The sequence below is a fragment of the Eublepharis macularius genome, chromosome 8, assembly GCF_028583425.1.
Source record: "Eublepharis macularius isolate TG4126 chromosome 8, MPM_Emac_v1.0, whole genome shotgun sequence".
NCBI classification, from domain to species: domain Eukaryota; kingdom Metazoa; phylum Chordata; class Lepidosauria; order Squamata; family Eublepharidae; genus Eublepharis; species Eublepharis macularius.
In genome coordinates this window covers 93,550,295-93,573,030 of record NC_072797.1, presented here as the reverse complement: position 1 = coordinate 93,573,030, position 22,736 = coordinate 93,550,295, and the positions used below count along the sequence as shown (strand labels likewise).

At 40.5% G+C, this 22,736-nt stretch overlaps 1 protein-coding gene across 2 annotated transcripts in view; it reads right to left on the bottom strand.

Annotated features, from left to right (window-relative positions):
- LOC129334262 (transducin-like enhancer protein 1) overlaps nt 1–22,736 on the bottom strand; it is an 89,463-nt gene that overhangs the window by 38,905 nt on the left and 27,822 nt on the right. For both annotated transcript variants that reach the window (XM_054986203.1, XM_054986204.1), the window contains exons 7-8: nt 13,821–14,025; nt 13,038–13,054 (exon numbers count right to left, since the gene is read on the bottom strand). In XM_054986203.1, the coding sequence (XP_054842178.1) occupies nt 13,038–13,054; nt 13,821–14,025 (222 nt within the window). The remainder of the gene's footprint in view (nt 1–13,037; nt 13,055–13,820; nt 14,026–22,736) is intronic.

The window sequence follows — 22,736 nt, the reverse complement described above, 5'->3', positions numbered from 1 at the left end:
AACAATCCAGGGCATAACAGCACATAAAACAGCGGTCTAAAATGATATTTGTAAAGTAGACCTCTGAGTTGGAGCAGACCATAAAACACCTAAAAAAGATGAAGCCCCTTAGTTAAAATCCTGAGCAAATAGACATGCTTTTGGCCTGGTAATTGACGTACTGCAAATCAAGCTTCGAGGGGGAGAGCATTCCAAAGTCAAGGTGCCACCACCTTTCTCACTTGTGAAGGAAGGGGCACAAAGAGCAGAGCTTCAAAAGAAGCTCTCAGCTGGAGGGGTGGACAATATGGGAGAAGGTGGTAACAATGCCCCAGATCCTGTCAGTCCCTTACAGACCTATTTTGGAAATCCAATGGTTTCAATCAAGAAGTGCTGCCAAACTTTTGAGGACTCCCTCCCCTAATTCTGGCATTAAAAAATCCTAGTTGAACTGGAGCTCAGTGTTATTTTTCAAGGCCTGTATGAACTTTGATGAAAGTATAGCCGTTCTTAAAATCATTAACATATATGGCAGAATACCTGTTTAAACATGACAAATTCCCTCTGATTTGTTAACTTAAGTAGCCCCTGGTAACTCTTAATAATACACAACATTGTTGGTGCTTTCTATTGATCAAAGCTTTTATGTACTTAGCAATGGAAATTGGGGAAACATATTTATTTACATAGAAGTTGAAAATTCAAATGGAAGTCACACAGGTTATCAATACCACTGCCACACCTACCACTGGAGATAATCGGGCAATCCAGAAGGCCCTTGTGCTTGCTACTGAGAGTCTCTCTAAACAATACTTTTGACATGTGTTCTTCACGTGTTGGGAGACGCAACGTTAGCCAGGAAGCATAGTTTTAAATGACAGAGCTAGCAGAGATCTCTCCAGAGAGGACAGATTTCTCTCACAGCTCCCCACTGCCTCTGGTGTCTCCCCTTCCAGAGCCTTTGTCCTGCCAAGGCTTGGTTAATTCAAAGTTTTAAGCAGCAAGAGTGGCAGGATAAAAGCTCTGGAAGGGGAGACAGTCTGACATGCCAGAGGCAGCAGAGGGCTGTGAGAGAATCTGTCCCCGCCTGAGTGTTCTCCGCCAGCTCTGTCTTTCAAAACTATGCCTCCTGGCTAATATCGTGTCTCCTGACACTTGACGGGAACATGCCCTGGCATTTTGTTGAGAGACTCTCAGTCAAGGACACAAACCATCTGGAAGGTTTTTCTTTTTTCAGTGGCAGCTACACTGCAACAATAATTATTAGGCACTCCGGTCTGAGCTTGTAGAGCAATGGAAGCATCACACATCCTGATCTTTAACATTTCAAGTACTGTATCTGCTGGCAATACTGACGCTATTCGAATCATTAACAGGCACTGTTCTATGGCCCTTATGTAATAGCTGCAAATTTTAAAACTTGTATCTTCAAAAGCAAAATTTAGAGTCAAAATCCTTATCAACAAGAAGCTTACAATGTGCAGTTTATTAGCTATCAGCAATCAGTCCCATTATTCTTTTATAGTTAACTACACACAACAAAAGGGGAGGGGGTTGAGCTAGAGCAGACGATTGATTTGACATGTTGGCTCAAAGCACTAATTTCCCCCTAGAGTATGCTACACTTTTTGAATAGCAAAATATTTTTGTTGATTTACAGTCTATAGTGTGAACTAATTTGGTTGCATGGCTGTCAAATAATTGTTAGGCCTTGGTAAGAGAAACAACATGAAACCAGTCGTTTTGTCTTAATTTCAGTAGACTAGACATTTTAATTGAGGATAATTCTTGCTTTCATGGTCAGAACACAATTTATCAAGGACTAAGAGCATGAAGCCTACATTATTTATCTAGATTCGCCTAAATTATTAAATCAACTTTATGTGCAATATTTATATTTCACCCAGTCTTTTAATGCTTTTGCAGAACGATTTCTATAATGATTCAAGGTGGGGAACCTCAAGCACTTCAGCTGTGCATTACCTACTGTGATGAATAGGATTTACCATTCATTTCAATGAGTCTTGCACAGCAAAGCACTCCTGTTAAAAGAGGTATCATTCAACCACAATTGTAATCCTCCCTTCCTTCAAAGTTCCTAGAACAGTATTTTAGCCTCCTGGTGACTGATCAGGTAGATAAGGTTGAAAAAACAAGAGAGACATGTGCCCAAACACGAACAGTGAGTTTCATACCTTAGTGGGAATCTCATGTCACGCCCAGCATGCTAATCATTACCCCATACCAGAATCTAGACGACAAACTAGACATGTGGTTGGGAGTTCCATGACTGAAGTTTCTAGCATTTTTTTAATTTAAATAGCAAGTGCATGGAATCTGATTTGGACTGTGATCAAACCATTTCACTGAATTAAAATGGCCCCATGGACTGAACTGGTTGCCCCAAAGGACAGCAGCTTCACCAGGCTGTTTTAGGTCAGAAAAAATGTTACATGGGGAAGACTTCACCACCACCACAACCATTACTTCTTAGAAGAATATCTTTGAATGCAAACCATTTTGATTGAACAACTGATAAACTGACATTTGAATGTTACAGTTTAAACAGAAATTGTTATAGAATTCATACAGCCCACATGCATATGCTTAAGAACACTTTTCTGAACTTAAACTCATAGATAAAATGGGACTGACTTCTGCTTAGCATTGCTCCCTTAGTCACATAACTGATGTCCTTTTTTCATTTCCAAGGACAATTCACATTGAACTGTATATGTGGTACTTGTCTTTTGACTCTTGTTGAACAACAAATCACAGTAGCTGCTGTATTTGTTTTTCTTCATACACTAGCACCACTCTCCATTTTTTTATTACACAAGAAAGAGGTGGCCACACCCAACCGTTCAAACCAAACAGCTTTGAAATGTGTTTTTCCTTACTGACAAGTGATACTGAATTTCTGTATGCCTTCCTCTTTCTTGTTTGAACATATAATGTTGACAGGAATGCCATTTGTTGGGCTGGGGGCAGAGTCTAAAAGGCAACATGCAGACAAGACAATGGGTATCACATATTAACTCTGGGGGGAAAGAGATGTGCATTGTACGATAATCAAATGTATGCATTCTGTTAAAGCAGAATACTCATCTTTAGCAATCATAAGCCTAGTAAAATCACTTGCGTGTGTTAAATGTATCTCAAATAGCCAAACTGATACTTCAAAGAGTATTATCAGATTAAATAGGCTTCTGTTCAGTCTAATATTCTCAAACTACAGTTTTTCAAAAAATCATGAGAAGGAATTAACATGCTTCTTCAGCCACCATTAGTAACGACATGAGATTCCAACAACACACCTTCCCTACTATAACGAACAGAAACTGAAAGTAATGTTCATATTATTCTGGATAACTCTGGTCAGATCTGATTTAGATATAGGTGTGAACTTAAGTAGCCCTAAGCATCTAGTTAGCTTTCCTATATCAAAGCATTTAGATGTACACCACAGATAAAATTTTGGGTTTGTTACTCGTTACAGAACACAAGTAATACTATTACAAAGTCTCTGTATTTATTAATAAAACATGATTATTCAGCATTCATAATAGTGGCTCAATCAACAGAAAATCATATCATCCATTATAATTACACAGATCATTAAAGAAAAGCAATTACATGAGTTTAAAAAGGTATCTTACCAAAAGATAAGCATGTCACAAGCCCCTTCTAGGAAGAAACTCCTGATAAGTTCAGTGTCTCATATTTATAGGATTTAAAAACCATCTCTTAACAATAACTGTCTAGGGATGTGCACAGGGAAAAGATCTGGGTTTCCTGCTTCGGGTTTACAGGAAGCAGGAAAAGAATCCGAAATACCCCTAAACCCAAAACAGCAAAACGCTTCGGGATTAGGGCATTTCAGCCACTTCAGTATGCTCTGTGAAAATTCAGCGCATACAGATCACAGCAAGAGCTGTCGGCTTTTTCACCTGATGGGAGGGGGGAAGACGGAGCTCCCTCTTCCCTCATCCCATTGGGTGAAAAAGCCAGCCTGAAAACTTTCAAAGTTCAAAGCAGCGCTGAAAAGCCCTGCTCTGAGGTTTGAAAAACTCCAAGCCATTATTATATACTCCAAGCCAGCTATTTCACCCAATGGGAGGAAGCTCCCTCCGCCTCGCTCCCATTGGGTGAAATAGCCAGCCTGGATATTTTCAAAGCTCAGAGCAAGGCTGAAAAGCCTTGCTCTGAGCTTTGAAAAAGTCCAAGCCGGCTATTTCATCCAATAGGAGGGAGCTCCCTCTGCGTCCTTCTCATTGGATGAAATAGCCGGCTTGGAGTTTTTCAAAGCTGAGAGCAGGGCTTTTCAGCGATGTTCTGAGCTTTGAAAATATCCAGGCTGGCTATTTCATAAAATGAAAGGGAGACAGAGGGAGCTCCCTCCCTTTGGGTGAAAAAGCCAAGGGCATTTCCCGTGCCCTTGGATCAGCTGTTTGGCAGGGATTTCTCCATCAAACAGCCGATCCCAGTTTAAATGCCTCTTTCCCTGCTGCTTTGCAGGGACAAGGAAAGGAGCATTTAAACTCTTGACCCGAAGCTTCCCAAAGCAATATGAATTGCTTGGGGAAGCTTTGATTCGGGGTTTCCGAATCGAGCCCAGTGTGCTGGGCCTGATTCGGAAGTCCCGAATCTTTGCAAATCGGGTCTGATTTGGGTATTTTTCCTGAATTGGAAACCCGAATTGCACACCCCTATAACTGTCCAGATTCAAAGGGTGCACATTGTTGGCTAACTTATAACTTCAAACACCATACAAGATTATCTATATTTGAAACATCATCTTAAAGTATATAAAAACTGCTCATTCTTGCTGCATTTTAGCTTAACAATGTTTATGGAAAATTAGTGATTACAAGTTTCTCATACATATGAACATCTTCTGGCCCTCCACTAATATGGCACTCTCAGCTAGCAGCAACAGATGCTTTGGCTGGGGACCACAATTTGCCTCCCTGGAGGAGAAGGCAGCTATGCTTTCCTAGCCATATGGGAATGTTGGAGGGGGTGGAGCAAGAGGCCTTACAGGGCTGCTCCACCCCTCAGTGTTTCATTCGTGCCTCATGCTCGGCCCACCCACCTCACCTCACCCAATTTCAGTGCAGGTTTAGCCAGTTGCTGTTCATCAGGGCCAGGTAGGAATTTTTGTCCTTTCCCACAATTGGCAACATGGTGAAGAGTTTTTCGCCTACTTTGCACTGTTTGTATAGAGACGTCACTGGCTTAAGGTGGGTCTGTTAGGAGCTGCTTCTGGCAGGTTAGAAGTTTGGGAAAATCAGCGGGCAGGTGAGCCCCCTTGGCATATCCCCATTGGTGGTGAATTGGGGTCTGTCAGGAGTGGCTGGCTGCTTTACGGCCCAGTTGTGAGGACAGACACCCTGGTGGGAAACCCCTGGACAAGCAGTCCCCCCCACAGCTTTACAGCTAGGTGGGGGAGCTTTAAGGGGGGGAACCACTTTGCCTGGCCAGGTCCCAGACATGCACATGGCTGGCTCACACCCAGGGTAGCAGGGGCTTGCCCAGGCAGGTCAGGGCGGAGGTCCAGGAGTGACCCCAGGGCTTGACCTGTACCACTAGTTAGGCCCTTGCCATGTTGACAGTTATGTTGCTGTAATTTAATAAAGCGGCCCTTTAGTTTCCAACTTTTGTGTCTGCCTCTTCATCCCAAATGGGGGGTGGGGGGCAATACATCTATCCTTTAATCATGTCTTCAGCTTCTGTGAAATTAGACATTCCTGCCATTCTCAGAGACTTTGCACCTGGTCCTCAACATCTTGTATCTATTGATATGGGTTAGATGGCTCCTCATCGACACAAGGCCATACAATTATGTTACTCCTCTGTTTCATGTCCTTCTTGAAGGTTGTTCTGTTTTAGGCCTCTAGACTCTCATTGTGGAATGTCTAGCTAGGAGCCGGACTAGCCCTGTTTCTGTGTGCAAAAGCGTCTGGTATGACGGTCTTGGTCAAATCCTGTTCTCCTATAGTTCTAGCTAAATCCATCATAATATAATATTCAAATATAGCACTACATATGCATGGTATCTTTAAAGCATATTAGTAGTTTGGCTTCTTGAAATGCTCATTCCAATAAGAATACACAAAAAATCCAATTTGGATTGTTTCGTTCACAAATAGCCTTTATCACTGTTCTTCAGCTTATGTCATCACTACATTCAGTTTCATTGGTTTCTATGAGAAATACATTTCTGGGTTCCAATTGATTTCCCCAGACAATTGGGATGAAATTGTTAGGTACTGTAGCCATTATCATGTAATCTTCTCTGCCAAATTTCAGGGATGCAGAGGAAAGAGGTTCCCCTTTACAAACACAATTCACCCTTATAAAATGGGAATGGGTAGCATGGCAACGTAGGTGCATCAGCTTTTGCTTCATTCCAGCCAAACAAAACAGAGCATGCAAGTGATGAAGCTAAACCTGTCTGCCTACCTTAACTAGCTATGTTTGGTTCCCTTCAGCATTTTTCTTCCAGCCTCCTGACTTCTGGTACTGGAGCTGGGCTGGAAGAAAAATGATTCAAAGAAAGTAAAGTAATGGGAGAATGAGAAAAGACTGGTTTGTTTCTTTTTTTCTACATGCTCTTTTTGTTTAAAAAAAAAAGCAAAGGAACACCTCCCAACAGTTTTTTACATGTGAACTGGACTCATACATACCCCCCACACACACATCTGCTTTCAAATAAATCTAAAACCATTGAGAGATTTTGGATCCTTAGTCATCAGATCTCATATGTGGGGTAAGAGTGTGTGTATTATCATGAAAGGACAAAATCATAGTCACTTTTCCTCCATTCTGAAAAGCAGGCATATTGCCCATTATGAGTGACGGAGGAGGCTGGAATCTCTGCCTCATCCCTAGTCTATATTTGTACCCATCAGACAATTTAGATCACTGATGTGCAAGCAGAAATATAAACAGACTTAGTGCTGTTCCTCTGGTGCAACACCTAATGCTTTCTGCCTTAGACATTACAATGCCCAGAAACTTGCATAACAAGAAATGCAAGTGGTGGTAAGTTTGACTCAGCACAAGCAGCTACCAGTCTTTTCCTTGCATTTCTGCTTGTGCAAGAGCTCTAGTACAAGTGAAATTTTTACTCTTGATCCAGCCCAACGTGTTTGCTGGTGAGGTATGCTGCTTGTTACCAGGGAGGCAAGAGATAAACCTGGGCCTCTAATTTCCCTAATGACCATTAGGATGACCATGTTCTGTGGGAAGATCTTCTAACTGGTTGGATAACCTCCCAATCAAGCACACATCTACAACCATTCCCTCCCCCATTCCCCTTTCCATTACTTGTAAAACTGAAATAAGACAGCGAGATGCAAGACTTGTCAGCCCAAATAAATGTTTTCATTTGCTACTTTTGCTAATGTTGGCACTTGGATTAGCTATACTAAAGAATGGTCACAGTTAAGGGTTAAATCTGTGTGATACACACTTCAGGATGAATGCATACGAAACAAGAAGTGGAACTCTTAAGCATTTGTCTCTTTTTGATATGTAGTCATGTACATTCATCCACCTCACCTGGACTGAAGATACATTCAACAGGCAGTAACTTTGCTACAGTGAATGGAAATTTGTGATCATGCACAGAATGTCCTCAGTCTATATGGTGATATACTTAGAATTTGAGAAACAGCTACCAAGCGTAGTAAATTAAAACTGTATCTGTACTGCAATTGATTCAGTACCATAAGAACTTCATGTGAACCAGAGAGAGTAGCTTCACTCTTAGCCCAGCCTTTACAACACTTACATGACCAGTTTAGTCTACTTGATTCTGGCAGGCAGGCTAAGAAATAAAGCTATTTTTCTAATGGTATTCTCTTCCTACTAGTGTGCCTTCCCAACACCAAAAGAACTTCCACTGGAGAAAAACTGGAAGTGATGGAATCTCCGAAAACTCTATGGTAGAACCTATTTTTCCTGGAAATGATGTCATCACACCTGATATGTTGCTGTTTTTTTATTTTCCCCCACCCGACTTCTTGATGTGGCAGGGCAGTGGTCAATGGGAGCTCAGGACATGGGATTGAGCATGGCTACCCTGGTTATATAGTCTCCAAGCCCTGTAATATGAACATTCCTACGTAAAGTCTTATTTCTTGAAGTTAAAACCCAGCTGAAGAACTAAAATCATAAAACTAATCAAAACTTGGAGTTCCAGACAATGAAAATGGAATATGTAAATTCAGCATATGAAGTTAGCTTTGGGGCTTCAAGACCACAGGGACAATTTGAAAGCAGCAACACTTTTCTTGTGTGGAGCCTTGGTGCAGTTTCAAGCTTTCAGAGCTTTGCAATTCATGTCACACTTTTTAAAAAAACATTGAGCAGGCATAGTAACATTGCAATGTTGGAACACTCCTCCCCCCTGTATTTGTGGGTTGGGCTGTCCCCTGCCCACTGGAGAGGCAATTGGTGACGTTCTGGGGGAAAACATGTACTTTCATGCTTGTTTCACTCTCATTTTTTTAAAGTCAAGCCAGGAAAGGGTTAAAATGCTGCTGCTTCATCCCGTCCTGGCAGCTTCCCTGCCACTTTGTTTCCAAAGGGCTGTGCAAAGTACCTGGGTTTTTTTCTCTTTGGCAAAGCCAGAAACGTGCCTGGGAGGGAGAGAAAAGCAGCCATTTAATCCTTCCCTGGCTTTTAAAGCCAGGAGGAATGTGCAGTAACATTACAATGTTACAACCCATTCTTGCCTTTGAAAAAAAAGTGTGTGCATACCTCAAAAAAGGGAAAAGCAGCCACTTAATCCTTTCCTGGCTTTTAAAGCTAGCATGGAATAAGCAGCAACATTAGGAATCGTTCCTGGCTTTGGAAAAAAAATAAGAGAGTGTTTGCATATCCAGGAGGAAGGTTAGCCAATGAAGGAGCAGCCTTATGACCCTTAACTTGCTTTAGCTCCCAGAGAAAAGAAGAGCAGCGGGCGTTTGAAAGCAGCAACTTGCTGCTTTCAAATGCCAGCAGCTTTTTCAGCTGATGGGGAATCTCCCTCCCATCAGCTGAAAAGCTGGTGGTGTTTGAAAGGGGGAAACAGGAAGCACACACCCCTATTCTGCAGACCTTCTGCTACCCCAGAAGTGACAGTTTCATGAACCAAACGAATCATGAACCACGGCAAGTTCGTGGTGGTTCGTGAAACACCACGAACCACAAATCGCATGGTTCTGCATTTTTCTGGTTCATGCCCCCTCGTGCCTATTATTTTGTATTAATCATGTTATTTTAACACTCCCTGAGCCTACTCATGGGGAGGGAGGACTAAAAATCAAATAAACAAACAAATAAATAAATAATGCTGATCCACTATTTCAATTAATGTCTTCTAGCTGTAGTGAGTGCTTGAAGTTTTTGTTAAAAACCACTGTTGGTTTTTAACAAAAACTTTTTGGTTTTTTGTGTACAATAACCAGACAAAAATTAGAAGCATGACTTATCTGGACAGAAATTTATATTGCAATCACATAGCAGTAAGTTGGGAAGTATTTTTAATACTAAGTTTTTAATTTTAAAAAATCAGTATGACAGAGGTAAGTCAGAGGAATGTTCACTTCAGAAAAAGGTTGTCTGAGAGTAATATGAAAGTATAAGGCAACATACACAAATAAAGTAACCAACTTGAACTGTGTTCTTTATGGCATATAAAGTGACTTTTTCATTACAGTATTCAGTGCATTATTTTATTGTAAACCATATCTATTTCTTGCACACTTCTGAAACAAGGATTATAATATTGACATTTATTTGGCTTTATTTTTACCTATCTTCCACTCATTGAAGCATTTTTTATACCTCACACTAGACCACTGAGGGGAGAAAGACTAAATCAAAATTTCCATCTAGTTATGCAAAGTCATCTGCGTGAAGAACTACTATAGCACTTACTTCAGCCAGTGCTTTGAAAAAAATCTGCAGAACAGCTATTATACATAAACTTTTACTTCATCATACCCTCTAAGATGTTCACAGTGGTGTACACAGATTGCCCCATTGTAGCATTCCCCTGCTTTCATGAGGGTTAAGCTGTGTGTGACTGGCCCAAGTCACCCAGCAAGCTTCCGTGGTAGTGTGGGAATCTGAATCTGGGTCTCCGAGATCCTAGTCTGACATCACAATGGCTAGTCTGACACTAACTTGCTGTCTACCTAATATTTTCATTTTATTCACTGTTCTTTTGATCCAACCCTACAACTACTATTACACACAGAGAGACACTAATTTGGGACTGGGTGGAGAAAGCCTAATGTCATGGATATAACTTTATTTATAAGGGAACAGTTGCTGGATATGACCAAGAAAGATACTCAAAATACCTTTGCACACAGAAACAGGGCTAGTAACTAGACAGGTCACAAATGGAGTCTAGAAGCCTGGAAAAGATGAACCTTGGAGAGGGGTATAAGACAATAACATTACACAGGTGTATTGCCTTGTGTAGGTTAGAAGAGCAGTCTCATTCACATCAATAAATATGTACCAAGGCCCAGGGAGTATCTGAGAGTGGCAAGTATGTCCAACTTCATAGAAGCTTGTAACACTGTTCAAGGATAGATGTATTGGTGGAGATATTCTGATGTATGAGAAATTTCTTTAAGAAACTTGTAATTAATTTTACTGACTTTGTTAAAACAAGAAATAGCAAGAATGAACAAACTGTTGTTATGTTGGATGTTTCAAATATTGATAACCTTGTTTGGTGTATGAAGTCATAAGATAATAAGTTACCCAAGAATTTGAGTCTTTGAAGTGGGACAAACAGCTACGGTTAAGAGAAGGTTTTGAAACCCTATATATATGACAACCTAACTGGATCAAGAGCTTCTTCTTCGAAGGGACTCCTTGCCTGTGACCATATCTTTGGGCTCATGTAATTGCTCTCCTCCTCCTCCTAACTATGTAGTGGATGGTATGTTTTTTCTGTTGATTGAGTTGCTATTAAGAATACTGAATAGTTATTTTGTAATAATAAAGACTTAAATGGAAGCAAAGATTCCATAATTGTATTACTTGTGTACAATAACCAGTAACAAACCTAAAAAGTTATCTGTGGTTTACCTCTTGCTAGGAATTAAATGATTTGATATAGGAAAACTAACTAGATGCTCAGGAGTTCCTAAGTGCATGCCTGTATCTGCATCAGCCCTGACCAGAGTAATCCAGAACTCTAAGCATCTTCCCAGTAAGTCACTGAATGTTGTTGCTATTGCTGAAGTCTATAGTTTTGGTGTTAGCTCTGGGTAATGAGACATTTCATTACAAAGGACACTTTCATAAGCAAGTCAAATTGTTTAAGACTTCTAGAGTGGGGATTTTCTCCTCCTTCCCTGATCCAAACTGTAATATTTATCCCTAATTGAACATTTATAGCACAGTATTTTCTAAGATGTTCCTGAACAGTTAAAAGGTGTAGTCCCCTTTCATATTATAATGGTCTTGTGCAGTACGGCAGTTCAGGGAAGAAACCAGTGCAAGGGGTAGAGAAGGATAACATTATTAACAATCAGGTCGTAAAGTTCCATGAAGTTCAAACAAGTGGAAGCAAGCAGTAGAGGTTAAAGAGGACTTCTTATGACACTGCTGTGCCTGACCAGCTCAGCCATACAAGTACACTAAATTAAGTACTCCATAAAGTACTATGAGTACTGTTGGTGCTATGTAAGCAATATAAAATAATGTTTTATAGGAGACAGCTACTTGTGGCAGCATAGTTCAAAGGGAATTTGCCATGCTGATTTTAGCAACCCTCATTTTTAAGGACAGTTATACTCACAATACCACAGGGGGCTCAGGGGTATATCCGCCCCACACACAGACACAACATGAAATGGAAGTGAAAATTATCAATACCAATCCCACTATTCTTGATAATGTCTACACAGCTCCAGCATTTATGCTATATCAAAGACTTGGAACAACTTTGAAGTTTTAGACAGCCTCAAAAGGAGATGCAATCAGAGCTACCTGACTATTTTATATACTATAAAAAATCTGGCGGCAACTAAAGCCACAGCTGTAAATACTGTGAGGTTAACACAGCATGGATCAAAATGTAAAAAGTACTGGACAAAAGGCCAAATCAATAGAAATTGTGCTCCTAAGACCCTGACATGCTTTCCCTTACATTGTAGTAATGCAGATATCTGCTGACAAAATGTAAGGGAGGTAAAAAAATTAACTTCTCATCTTTCAAGAGAGTTATGCATATCAAAAGGCATCCAACTGCAAGGGTAACCCCAAACATAATGTAAAGCAATACATAATACTACTTTATATTCTAATAGTATTCATTATACTAATAGTAGACGTGTTATTCTCCAAAATGGAAGCATGTGGGGGCAAAGAATTATGATCTTGTGGTATCAAAAATGTTACCTTAGGAAGCAAATGAAAGTGTGCATGTTTGCATCAAAGGTGAATTTACCAGATTACTGCTTTAGAGGTTGAAAGAAGCGGAACTCTTATACTTGCACACATACAAACTCCACACAGAAAATCACAATAAATGTAGCAAGAGAGACCAAACAACTTTTTTAATATATTAGTATGTTAAACGTTTTGCCTATGAACGCAAAAAAAAAAATCAATCAACATAAATAAAATGGAAAATGTCTGATATCTAACCACATATAAAAGATGTGTGTGTGAGATGACAAAGTTGCTACAGAGAAACTACAAATCTCTGATGATTGCTAATGTGTGATTTTTTTTTGTCTCACCTGTTTTCTAAGTACATAGATATTTAAGGCAATTAATGTAGGTTTGTTCAGTTACTAACCAAAACTAGATGACTTTGCAGGGATTTTATCTTAACAGCTACAAACGCTGTTTAACATAAAAATGTGTTATTTTAATTGTTCCAACCAAGTACTGCATTATTCAAACAGAAAAACACCATGCTCATTCTAAACTAGAAGAGAAGCAGAAAGCCTACTGGAAAGAAAATGTGTGTATCTAGGCTATCAACTACATCAGTAATTGAAAACATTAACGTTAGCAGGAATATGGGTACTTACTGTGCCCGGATCTCTGTCTGTTCCCGTAGTAACCAAGAAATGCACAGACATGCCCGTTCAGACACAGAGGCAAGAACAGAAATAAAAAGGGGGGAAAAATTAGAACGCAAGCCGCGAACAGTTTTAAAATGGCTTTTATTTATATAAGTCATTGCACATTCCTAATACAGTGATTTCCTGAAAATTACATTTTGTAAACATGATTTACAGTTTAACCATACACAAAGCCTAGTTCTTTCCATGACAGAATAAATTACTTTTTCTTCAAAAATTATTCAAGTGCAATTTTGCCCAATATTTAAGGATGTCCTTAAACAAATCTACAAAACAGATGTAAATGCTCTAAGCTTCTCATTTCAAACACATTTGCCTCAAAATTTGACTCTCCGTTTGCCCACCCTTCCCACCCAATCCCACTTTCATTAAACATTACTTTCTTTTTTAAAAAGTGAAAAGCATCACTACTTATTCCATATAACAGTTTTCCACAATATTGTGCAGGCCATTGAGGTTACAATTAAGCATCTGTGAGGATGTCAAAATGCCCTGCATTTCATAAAAGCAGGAGACCCTTAATGATCTCCCAGCTCAAATACTGGAAAAAATCAAGTTGAATTCTGCTTCAGCAACATAAATGCAGAGCACTAGTCTTAACATTTGGCAATCAGTTTGTTCTTGGCTTTCACTCTACAGAGCTCAATTTCTTTATAGATGCCCGTAACTTGCAGCAATGCGCATACACTCATTTGATACTGTCCTAATCAGGCTTTCCATGCCTCTCACCTCTGTGGTGGTCTGCATCATGGTGCTTCTTGTCATCTTTTATGGCCAAGTGAGACTGCCCACCCAGAGCACTAGAAAGGGCAAGAAGGCCAGCGCTGCTCCCAAGGGGTGGAATCCCAGGAGGCTGAAGTCCTGATGGGTGTGGCGTTAGAGGCACTGGAGGTCCATGGCCATGCGAGAGGTGCTGAGCTTGCAACTGTTGTTGCTGTCATTTGGGGTGCAATATCCAAGCAAAGGCAGCACATACGGCAAGCCATTTGAGGGGAGGAAAGAAAAGGGGGGGAAGGACTGGTTAGCCAACTGAACAGTTTTCAAAGCAAATAAAACAAACTGCTGCTGCCTGCCCTACTTAAAACATGCCCCAGCGAATTACCCCCATACTAGATTTCACAACTGCCAGAATATTTCCTCAGATTATTGATCCTTCCTTTGTATTGTAGAGCTGAGCCATGCAATTTAAATCTACTGCCCGACTAACTGGAGATTTGTGCAGTCTAGACTCTTAAAGACATCTGGCATCTCTCCAAATCCACTTCCATATTAACGGAATTAGTGCAGACAAGACTACAGCTTACCCATAGCTCCCCACCCCAAAAGCCTATTTTTACAACAGCTTTGATTAAAGACAAAATGATGAAGAGTCCTATCTGAATTAAGGTTTCACTGCTGCTTCCATTGAATATTCTAAGCACCCGAAAAGTGAAAAAACAACTTTGTGCTGCAAAAGCTGCATGTTAGCACTCAGGAGCTATGAGGGAATCTCTAATAAATATTGGTTTCATGATTCCTTTTTCCCACACACAAATGCATATCTTACTTTAACATTGATTGGACCAACATAGACCAACAACTGATCTGGATGAAAAATTAACTGTGATTATAATGATACATTAATCAAACTTCTCTTTGGAAAAGACTTCATTTCCAAATTGGTCACAAAATAAATATATCTTATTTTGACCAACCAGAACCCCTTCTCAAGTCCCTTTACTCTCTTCCATTATTTGTATCCTACACTACTCCCAAAGGTCTTTTGGTGAACAGAAACAGCTTTTCAGGGAATGTGGGGACTGATTGCAGAAACTGTCCCTTCCTGTTCTTGCACCAGCTCTCCCAAGGAGCATGAACTTGCACATGTGTAAGAAGGCGTGACTTTCCACTGATTCCCCCTTCTCGTTACAGTCCATGTGCTATATCTTGTATTTATTTTTCCTTTAGGACAATTTTTTCTGGAGCCAGTAGCAAAAACTCTTTCTGTGAACTGTGTCAACAACAGCTGGTTGGATCCCTTCTAAAACATTTTCCATTTTACTTACAATATAAGTTTAAAAAGGAATACAACTCAGATATAGTTATTTGAAAGATTTATTCTGCCTTTCATTGAAGGTGGCTTACAGACTAAATACAGACAAATCACAAGAAAAAAGCTACTTTAACTTCTGGCCAATGGCAGGAAGGAATTTAAGCAGAGTTTTTCTGGCAGAGAGGGAGGAAGCAAGCCACCTCAAGCTTTTTCTTCTACAGCTTACAGACGGACACATACTCTTAAGGGAAGGTGTTTGTACAGCTGCATAAAAACTACATGCAGTTCTGTGTCATCATCTACTTTCTCAACAAACATTAATGGATTAAATTCACCAGAAAAGAGAAAAAAAAGTTTAGGCAATTAAAAATTCTGACTGCAGATATTACTTGTCTACAAGAAACTCATATTAGAAAGAAAGATCAGCATTATTTGCTATACTTTTGCCTCTGCAGACTTGATTTTAAAAAGAGGGATAGTAGCATATATTAAAAAAGAATTGAGCCCAAATTTGATATATGCGGCAGAAGATGGTAGGATACTGTTAGTCGAGATTTATATGGAAGAGAAGATTTTATTGACAATGATATATGCACCTAATGATCACCAAGAAAAATTCTATAATAACTTAAATGAAATATTGGCAAGATTTAACTATATAGACATATGTTTGATTGGAGACTTTAATGCGGTATTTGATCAGGAACTAGACAGAAAGACAACAAAGAAGTCCAAAAGCGCTAAAGGATCCCTACCAAGATCCTTCCTCAGACTGGCGGAGGAATATAAACTGATTGACGTGTGGCATACAGAATGTTTCTTGATAGCAGCTGATGTTTCAAAACAAATTGCACCTAGGACAAGGTCCCCTCTCCTGTAGCTTCCTGAAAAGCTGTGTCACTACATAGACAATATGATTTGTGACCCAACAGCTATGTTGCTGATAACTTGCAGTGCTATTTGCAATGAGTGGGATCTAAAGAATTGTGTGTGGTGTTCCACACGTGCATTGATACGGAGGGGCCATGGCTTAGCAGTAAACCATGTGTTTTGTAAGCAGACGTTCCCAGGTTCAATCCACAGTATTTCAGATAGTAGATATGAGATCTCTACTTGACACCCTATCGAACCACTGCCAGTCTGATTAGCCAATACTGATGATGGATCAATTTAATTTGGCAGATGGCAGCTTAATGCATACTTTGCTAGCTTCTCTTACTTTTCCAGAAGAGTTAGCCGTGTTAGTCTGTAGTAGCAAAAATAGAAAACAGTCCAGTAGCACCTTTAAGACTAACCAGCTTTACTGTAGCAATAAGCTTTCGAGAATCACAGTTCTCTTCTTTTCTCTTACTTTTGAATCCCCTCTCCCCAAGTTGGGAGACTAACAAGAACAGAATTCAAAGCAGCATAAAAAGGGCCTGTCTTGGTAAGACAAGACCACCGTATCCATGCCCTTCATGGCCTCGGCCCCTCATATCTCTGTGACTGCCTCTTCTTCATGTACCATTATGGCAGCTCTGCTCATCTGGACAGGGCCATCTGTAGATACCACTGTGCACTGCAGTTGGCGAAATCAACAGTTGCCTGTACACGTCCTTTCTCTGTGGTAGCTCTCACCTTATGGAATGGCCTGCCTGAAAAGGTCAGGAAAATTCCCAGTCTCTGGCTTTCTGGAAACCATGCAAAACTGAATTATTCAGGAGGGCTTTCTACCCAGATTATACAGCTGTGTCATAAGAAGTAGCTCAGAGAGATGCACTGGTAAGGACAGGGACTACATGCTACTCTGTTGGGTACTGTCAGCTGCTGCAGACATGGCACCTAGTAGGGAGTTTTCCATATTGCTAAATATGCCATGCAAATTAGTTATGCTTTGTTTCAGAAAGATTCCATCTCTGTGCTGAGCTTTATGCTTGTTTTTCAAATTTTCTGCTACCATGCCCTATTGTATCTTTCACTGAATGTCCTAACATTCGTTCATTATTGTACTTTGCTCAATGAACATCTTAGTTGTTGATTACATTGTATTTTTCATTTGCACTCTGCAATCCGTCTTGGATCTCAGTGAGAAAAGTGGTGGTGGCGGCAATAAAACATTATTTACTGTTCAGTGGGGCTGTCAGACTCTGGACCCTAGATGAAGTTACCACATAAATATGACATGTTATTCTCAGAAGATATAAGCATGTACTCATCCTTTTATATGATTCACAGCAACCATTCATAACATACACCATCTCAATATAGCACTTCAAATAATGAATGTCTGCCAATTTGAAAAAGTTCTGTAATAGCAGTATTTAGCTTTTTCACAGTCTCCTAGGCTTGCTCATTAATACATAATTAAAAGCTAGACACCTGTCATGAGAAATGGTTTCATACCATAATGACTTGCTTGGAGAGCTAGGCCTAGGTGCATATGCAACTTAAAATACATTATTTTCCATCTACAGAGAATCGTAGAAGGTAAATTGCTGTTTGTGTTCTTTGTATCGCAACTGGGATTTCATCTGTATATTTTACAATATTCATTGTACATCAAGATTAAGGTGACCAGTTTTCCTACTGTAAGAAGTCTTGATTCATCTTTTCTAAAATATCCTAGTTTTCTTTTTTTAAACCTAGAGGCCCAATCCAGAGATGTTCACATGCAATAGCAGTATTACAAATTACAAGGTGCATTAAGCAGATAATTGCATATGGCAGCACAGTGGCTAACATCCATTCACACACACGAAAAGATAAATGGGAAGGCTCATACACACAAGGATGCCAGAGCTGAATTTTACAGATAACTTATAGTACTTCAACTATTTCTGTGAAGGAATGTTAAAACATGAATCTATGCTAACAAAGCTGAGCTACCATCAAGACTGAAAGATCTGTGCACACAATGTTTGTACTACCTGAACTAAACAAAGGCTCAAAAAAGGAAACCAAATAAGTGGAGGACCAGGACAAAACAAGGCTTAATTTTTAAAAATATTTTCCAACCCAAATCACTTGCATATTGAGGAAATTCTTGTACTTAATCTAGGTGATGCTTAATACAGAATTAATGATAGAATGTCTACTTAAGTTTTAGAAATTCTCCTAAACACATGTAAGAAGTGTGAGCTCTGCACATTATAGCTTTGTACTTACTAAGATAGAATTTAATACACAGTTCATTTTTTTATCTACCTAGTCTTTGAAACCTATGCATAATTGTAACTATGACAGATAGGTGCAGTGTTGTGCTTACCACCATAAATAAAATGGAAAGATGCCAATCATGAAGAAGCAGAATAGTGACTGAGGAAGGACCACATCTAACAGAATACGGCCTCCCTTGCTCAGTGTTCTGTCTGACTGTCCTCAAATTTTGCGTGTAGGTGGAAGAGCTTTTATTGATTTTGTCATCATGGACATATCATGATCTAGTAAGGATTAGACTACTGAAGACCCTTCAATGCTGGGGGGGCCTAGTAAAATAGTCAGTTTTTGGAGGACAACAGATTCATTTGGTTTTCTAGTATCTTTGAAGGAGTTGCCGTCTGACAAACTGATAGACCCAAGATCTAGATAATACCTGGAATAAAGTCACTGCACATACACCTAACTGCTCTCAAGCAACCTCTCCCACTAGTGAGTGCCTTGATGTGCTGAGGAGCTGGGAACAATGCCTAGAGTAACACAGGAAAATTCATCTCTAATGCTAATCATTTACTAAAGCTCATTTCAGATCTTACTCCATGATGACAGGGACAAAGAAATGTAACTTTTCTACTACCACTGTATCCAGTTAGTAATGAAAAACAATATTTAACAGGGCCTGTTAAATGATAAGCATTAGCAGGAATTCGTGATCTCTTGGAAATGTTCTGTGACCAATAAAGCACTCCACAGATAAAACTGATTTTATCTAAGACTTCAAATGGTAGTTCAAATGTTTTGCTGATGTCTCTGCTCATTAAGTTTCTATTAACAGAATCACAGAGTTGGAAGGGGTCTTACAGATCATCTAGTCCACCCCCCCTCCAGTGCAGGAACAGCCTAAAGCATCCCTGACAAGTATTCATCCAGCAGCTCCCTGAAGACTACCAATTCCATTGCTGAATTACTCTTAATGTGAAAAAGTTTTTCCTAATGTCTAGCTAGTACCTTCACTCCTGCAGTTTAAACCCATTTTGGGGGCCCTATCCTCTGCTGCCAACAGGAACAGGTCCCCTTCTCTAAGTGACAGCCTTTTAAATACTTAAAGAGAGCAATCATGTCTCCCCTCAACCTCCTCTTCTCCAAACTGAACATTCCCAGGTTCCACAGTCTTTTCTTGTAATGTTTGGTCTCTAGTTCCCTGATCAGTCTGGTCACTCTCCTCTGTACCCAGGTGAGACCTGACAAACATGGTATATAGTGGGATAATGACATCCTATGATTTGGATGTTCATACACACTGCTACCCAGAAGTGTATCCCTCACCTAGTATGCATGCCTTGCATTTTTGTTACCTAGGTGGAAAACCCGGCTCTTATCCATGTCAAATCACATCTTATTCACATTTGCTCACTTTTCCAGTGTTCAGATCTCGTTGACATCTATTCCTGGCTTCAAGGGTGTTTGCTACTCCTCCCAGTTTGGTGTCATCTGCAAATTTAATGAGTAACCCCTTCACACCCTCATCTAGATCATTTATAAAAATATTGAAAAGCACTGGGCCCAGGACCAAGCCCTGTGGCACTCCACTGGACACCATTCTCTAATCAGATGTGATGCCATTGACAACTATGCTTTGGGTGCGGTTATCCAGTCAGTTCCCTATCCATCTAACCATCCTAGAGTCCAGTCCACAATCCACCAGTTTACCCATCAGAACATCACGAGGAACCTTGTCTAAAACTTTACTGAAATCCAGATAAACTATATTGACAGCATTCACACAATCCAATAAGCCTGTCACTTGATCGCAGAAGGAGATGAGGTTGGTCTAGCGGCACCTGTTGGAGACAAATCCATGCTGAGTTCCCCATATCACCATGTTGTCTGTCAGATGCTTGCAAACTGATGCCTTTAATATCTGTTCCAGTATCTTCCCGGGAAGAGAGGTCAGGCTGCCTGGCCTGTAGTTCCCAGGATCATCCTTCAGCTTGTGCAGCCTGAGGATATTGTCCGGATATCTGGAGAGGTGAGAGCCAGTACCTGTGTTCTCATTCCTTGCCCTTTGTGGGTAATTAAACCTGGCAAAGAAAGGATGACCCAAACAATGGAGCAGGTAAATTAGCGCCTACTATAGGAGGAGTCAGAAGCCATGTTAAGACTTCTATTTTAAAAAACAACCTTGCATCCCAACAGATCTGACAAAAATAATCCAGTGTCTAATTTACCTTACTTGAGTTAGGTTTTCAAGGGAGTATTATTGATTCATTTCCAGGAGTTTCTGGATTATATGAACCCTGTCCAGAATGATTTGTGAACAAATTATGGAACAGAAACGACAATGCTTACTCTGCTAGATAGTCTTAATTGAGCAGCTCATGGTTCTCATGGACCTTTCAGTAACTATAATAATCAGTAATTCTTCTGCTTTGTCTAGCTGGGAGGAACAGTTTGGCAGTAGTTTCAGTATCCCATGGGAGATAACTTCTTGAAGGAGCTGCTGGGAGACTTTGCTTTAGCCTTCTCTTGTCTCCCATACTATTTAACATATATACGAAACCAAATTCATACACACAGAAAGAGAGAGAGAAAGAGAGGGAGAGAGCTCATACCCCTTAATCAAAAACTGGGGTCAAGCATGGAGAAGTGGGGGGGGGGAAGCACGTTTGGCTGCTGGCTCTGGCCGTGCGCACTGCGGGCCATTCTTTGCCTCCTCGGATGGAGGAGGAGACAATGCTCTTTCCCGGCTCTCTGCTGGGAGGAGGAGCCTTTAGCCTGTTTAGGCAGCTCTGCCTGCCCCAGCTGCAGTCTTTGCAAAGTGCTCGGCCCACCCTCCTCTATTTTGGTGCAGAATTAGCCGGCTGCTGGATTCAGAGCCAGGTAGGAATTTCCCCCCCTTTTACCCAGTTTGGCATAGAGTGTGAGGAATTTTTCACCTACCTTGCACCATTGCTGGGGTTGAGTTGGCTTTGTGGTGCCTGTTAGCGATTTCATGGCAAGATAGATTTTGGGAATAGGGAGCAGGCCAGGGTGTACCCTTGGTGCTTCTCCTTGAATGAGAAAGAGGGGTCTGCCAGGAGCGGATGGTACTGCTTGAGACGGCTGCCATGCTGCCTTGGGGAACCCCGTGTGCAAGTCCTTCCCTCACTGCTGTACGGCTGAGGTTTAGGAGTTCGAAAGGGGGGATTCAATTTGCCTGGCTGTCTTGGTTGCAGCCATCCACTAGGATGGTTCACACCTGGGGGTTTGAGGCTCATCCAGACAGGTCAAGGCAGAGGTCCAGTGGGTGACCAAGTGGCTTGACCTGTACCGCTAGTTGGCCCTTGCAGCAGTTATTAGTTGTTGTTACAGGTTAATGTTAATTAACAAAGTGGCCCTTAGATCCAAGCTTGGTGTCTGTCTCTTCATTCCGACTGGGGTGGAAAAAACCCAAATGATAAACCCATTTCCAATCTTCCAGTCTTCTACAACTCCATGCTCTGTATAGTCCCCTACTTTAATTAGGTCCATTGTCCTGTGACCTGGCTTGTAAACAGCAGTGTATATTTTAAGGGTGTTGGAGTCATTTTTACCCATATAGGATGAAACTGGCAAAAATATTTTATTAATACACTTTATTTTTAAATATTTTCTCCCTGGTATCTTTGCTGCTGTTCTATTCCTTTACCGCCAAACAAGAATGCTTAATAAATTAAGTTTTCAAACAACCCAGAAACATTCTGATTCAATATTTTTCAAATATCCCTAACCCCTCCTTCTCCTTCTTTACCAGTGTCCAACACACATCGAACAGCCCTCTTTCAAATGCACACAGGGCAAACTTTTTAGTTCCCATGGAGACCTCTATTATTTAAGGTCCTCAAAACAAACTTTTTACTAGCTTTTAAATTGTATATATTCTGTACATGGCTGTAAGGTCAGGTCTCAAAGGGCAGTCCACTGAATAGGGCCAAAATTCAAAGACCCTCACCAGGTTCTAATCAATCTCACCTCATGGTTGGAAGGGATTTTTGTGCTGGCAGCAACACCTGTTCATAATACCTTATAACTAGAGGCTGGGTGAACAGGTATGGCAAAGGGACTGAACAAACTTCCAGAGCTACTCAGAGAAAAAGATATACAACAGGGTCACACAAAACCTGAACTTCTGGCATTCAACTGAAAACTGCCATTAGCTATGGTAGAGTGTAGGGGCAGGCATCTAGAAACTTTTCATTGTGTTTTCATATCTGGTGCTGTTGAGTGAAATGTTCATCGTGACTACTTAGTTTTCTGGTGGAGCAATGCCAGGTTCGGGTCAAAATGTATTAGTTTTTGTCTGTTCTCATGATTTTTGTGGTAGATTTTTTTCAATGGGGAAGGAGAGGGAGGCCTCTGGGGAAGTTGTTTTTGCACTTAATTGCACCAAAATCACACTGAACACAGTCCTCCTCCAGTCTAAAGAACCTCTACGTTTCAATCAGAATGAACAAAGATGG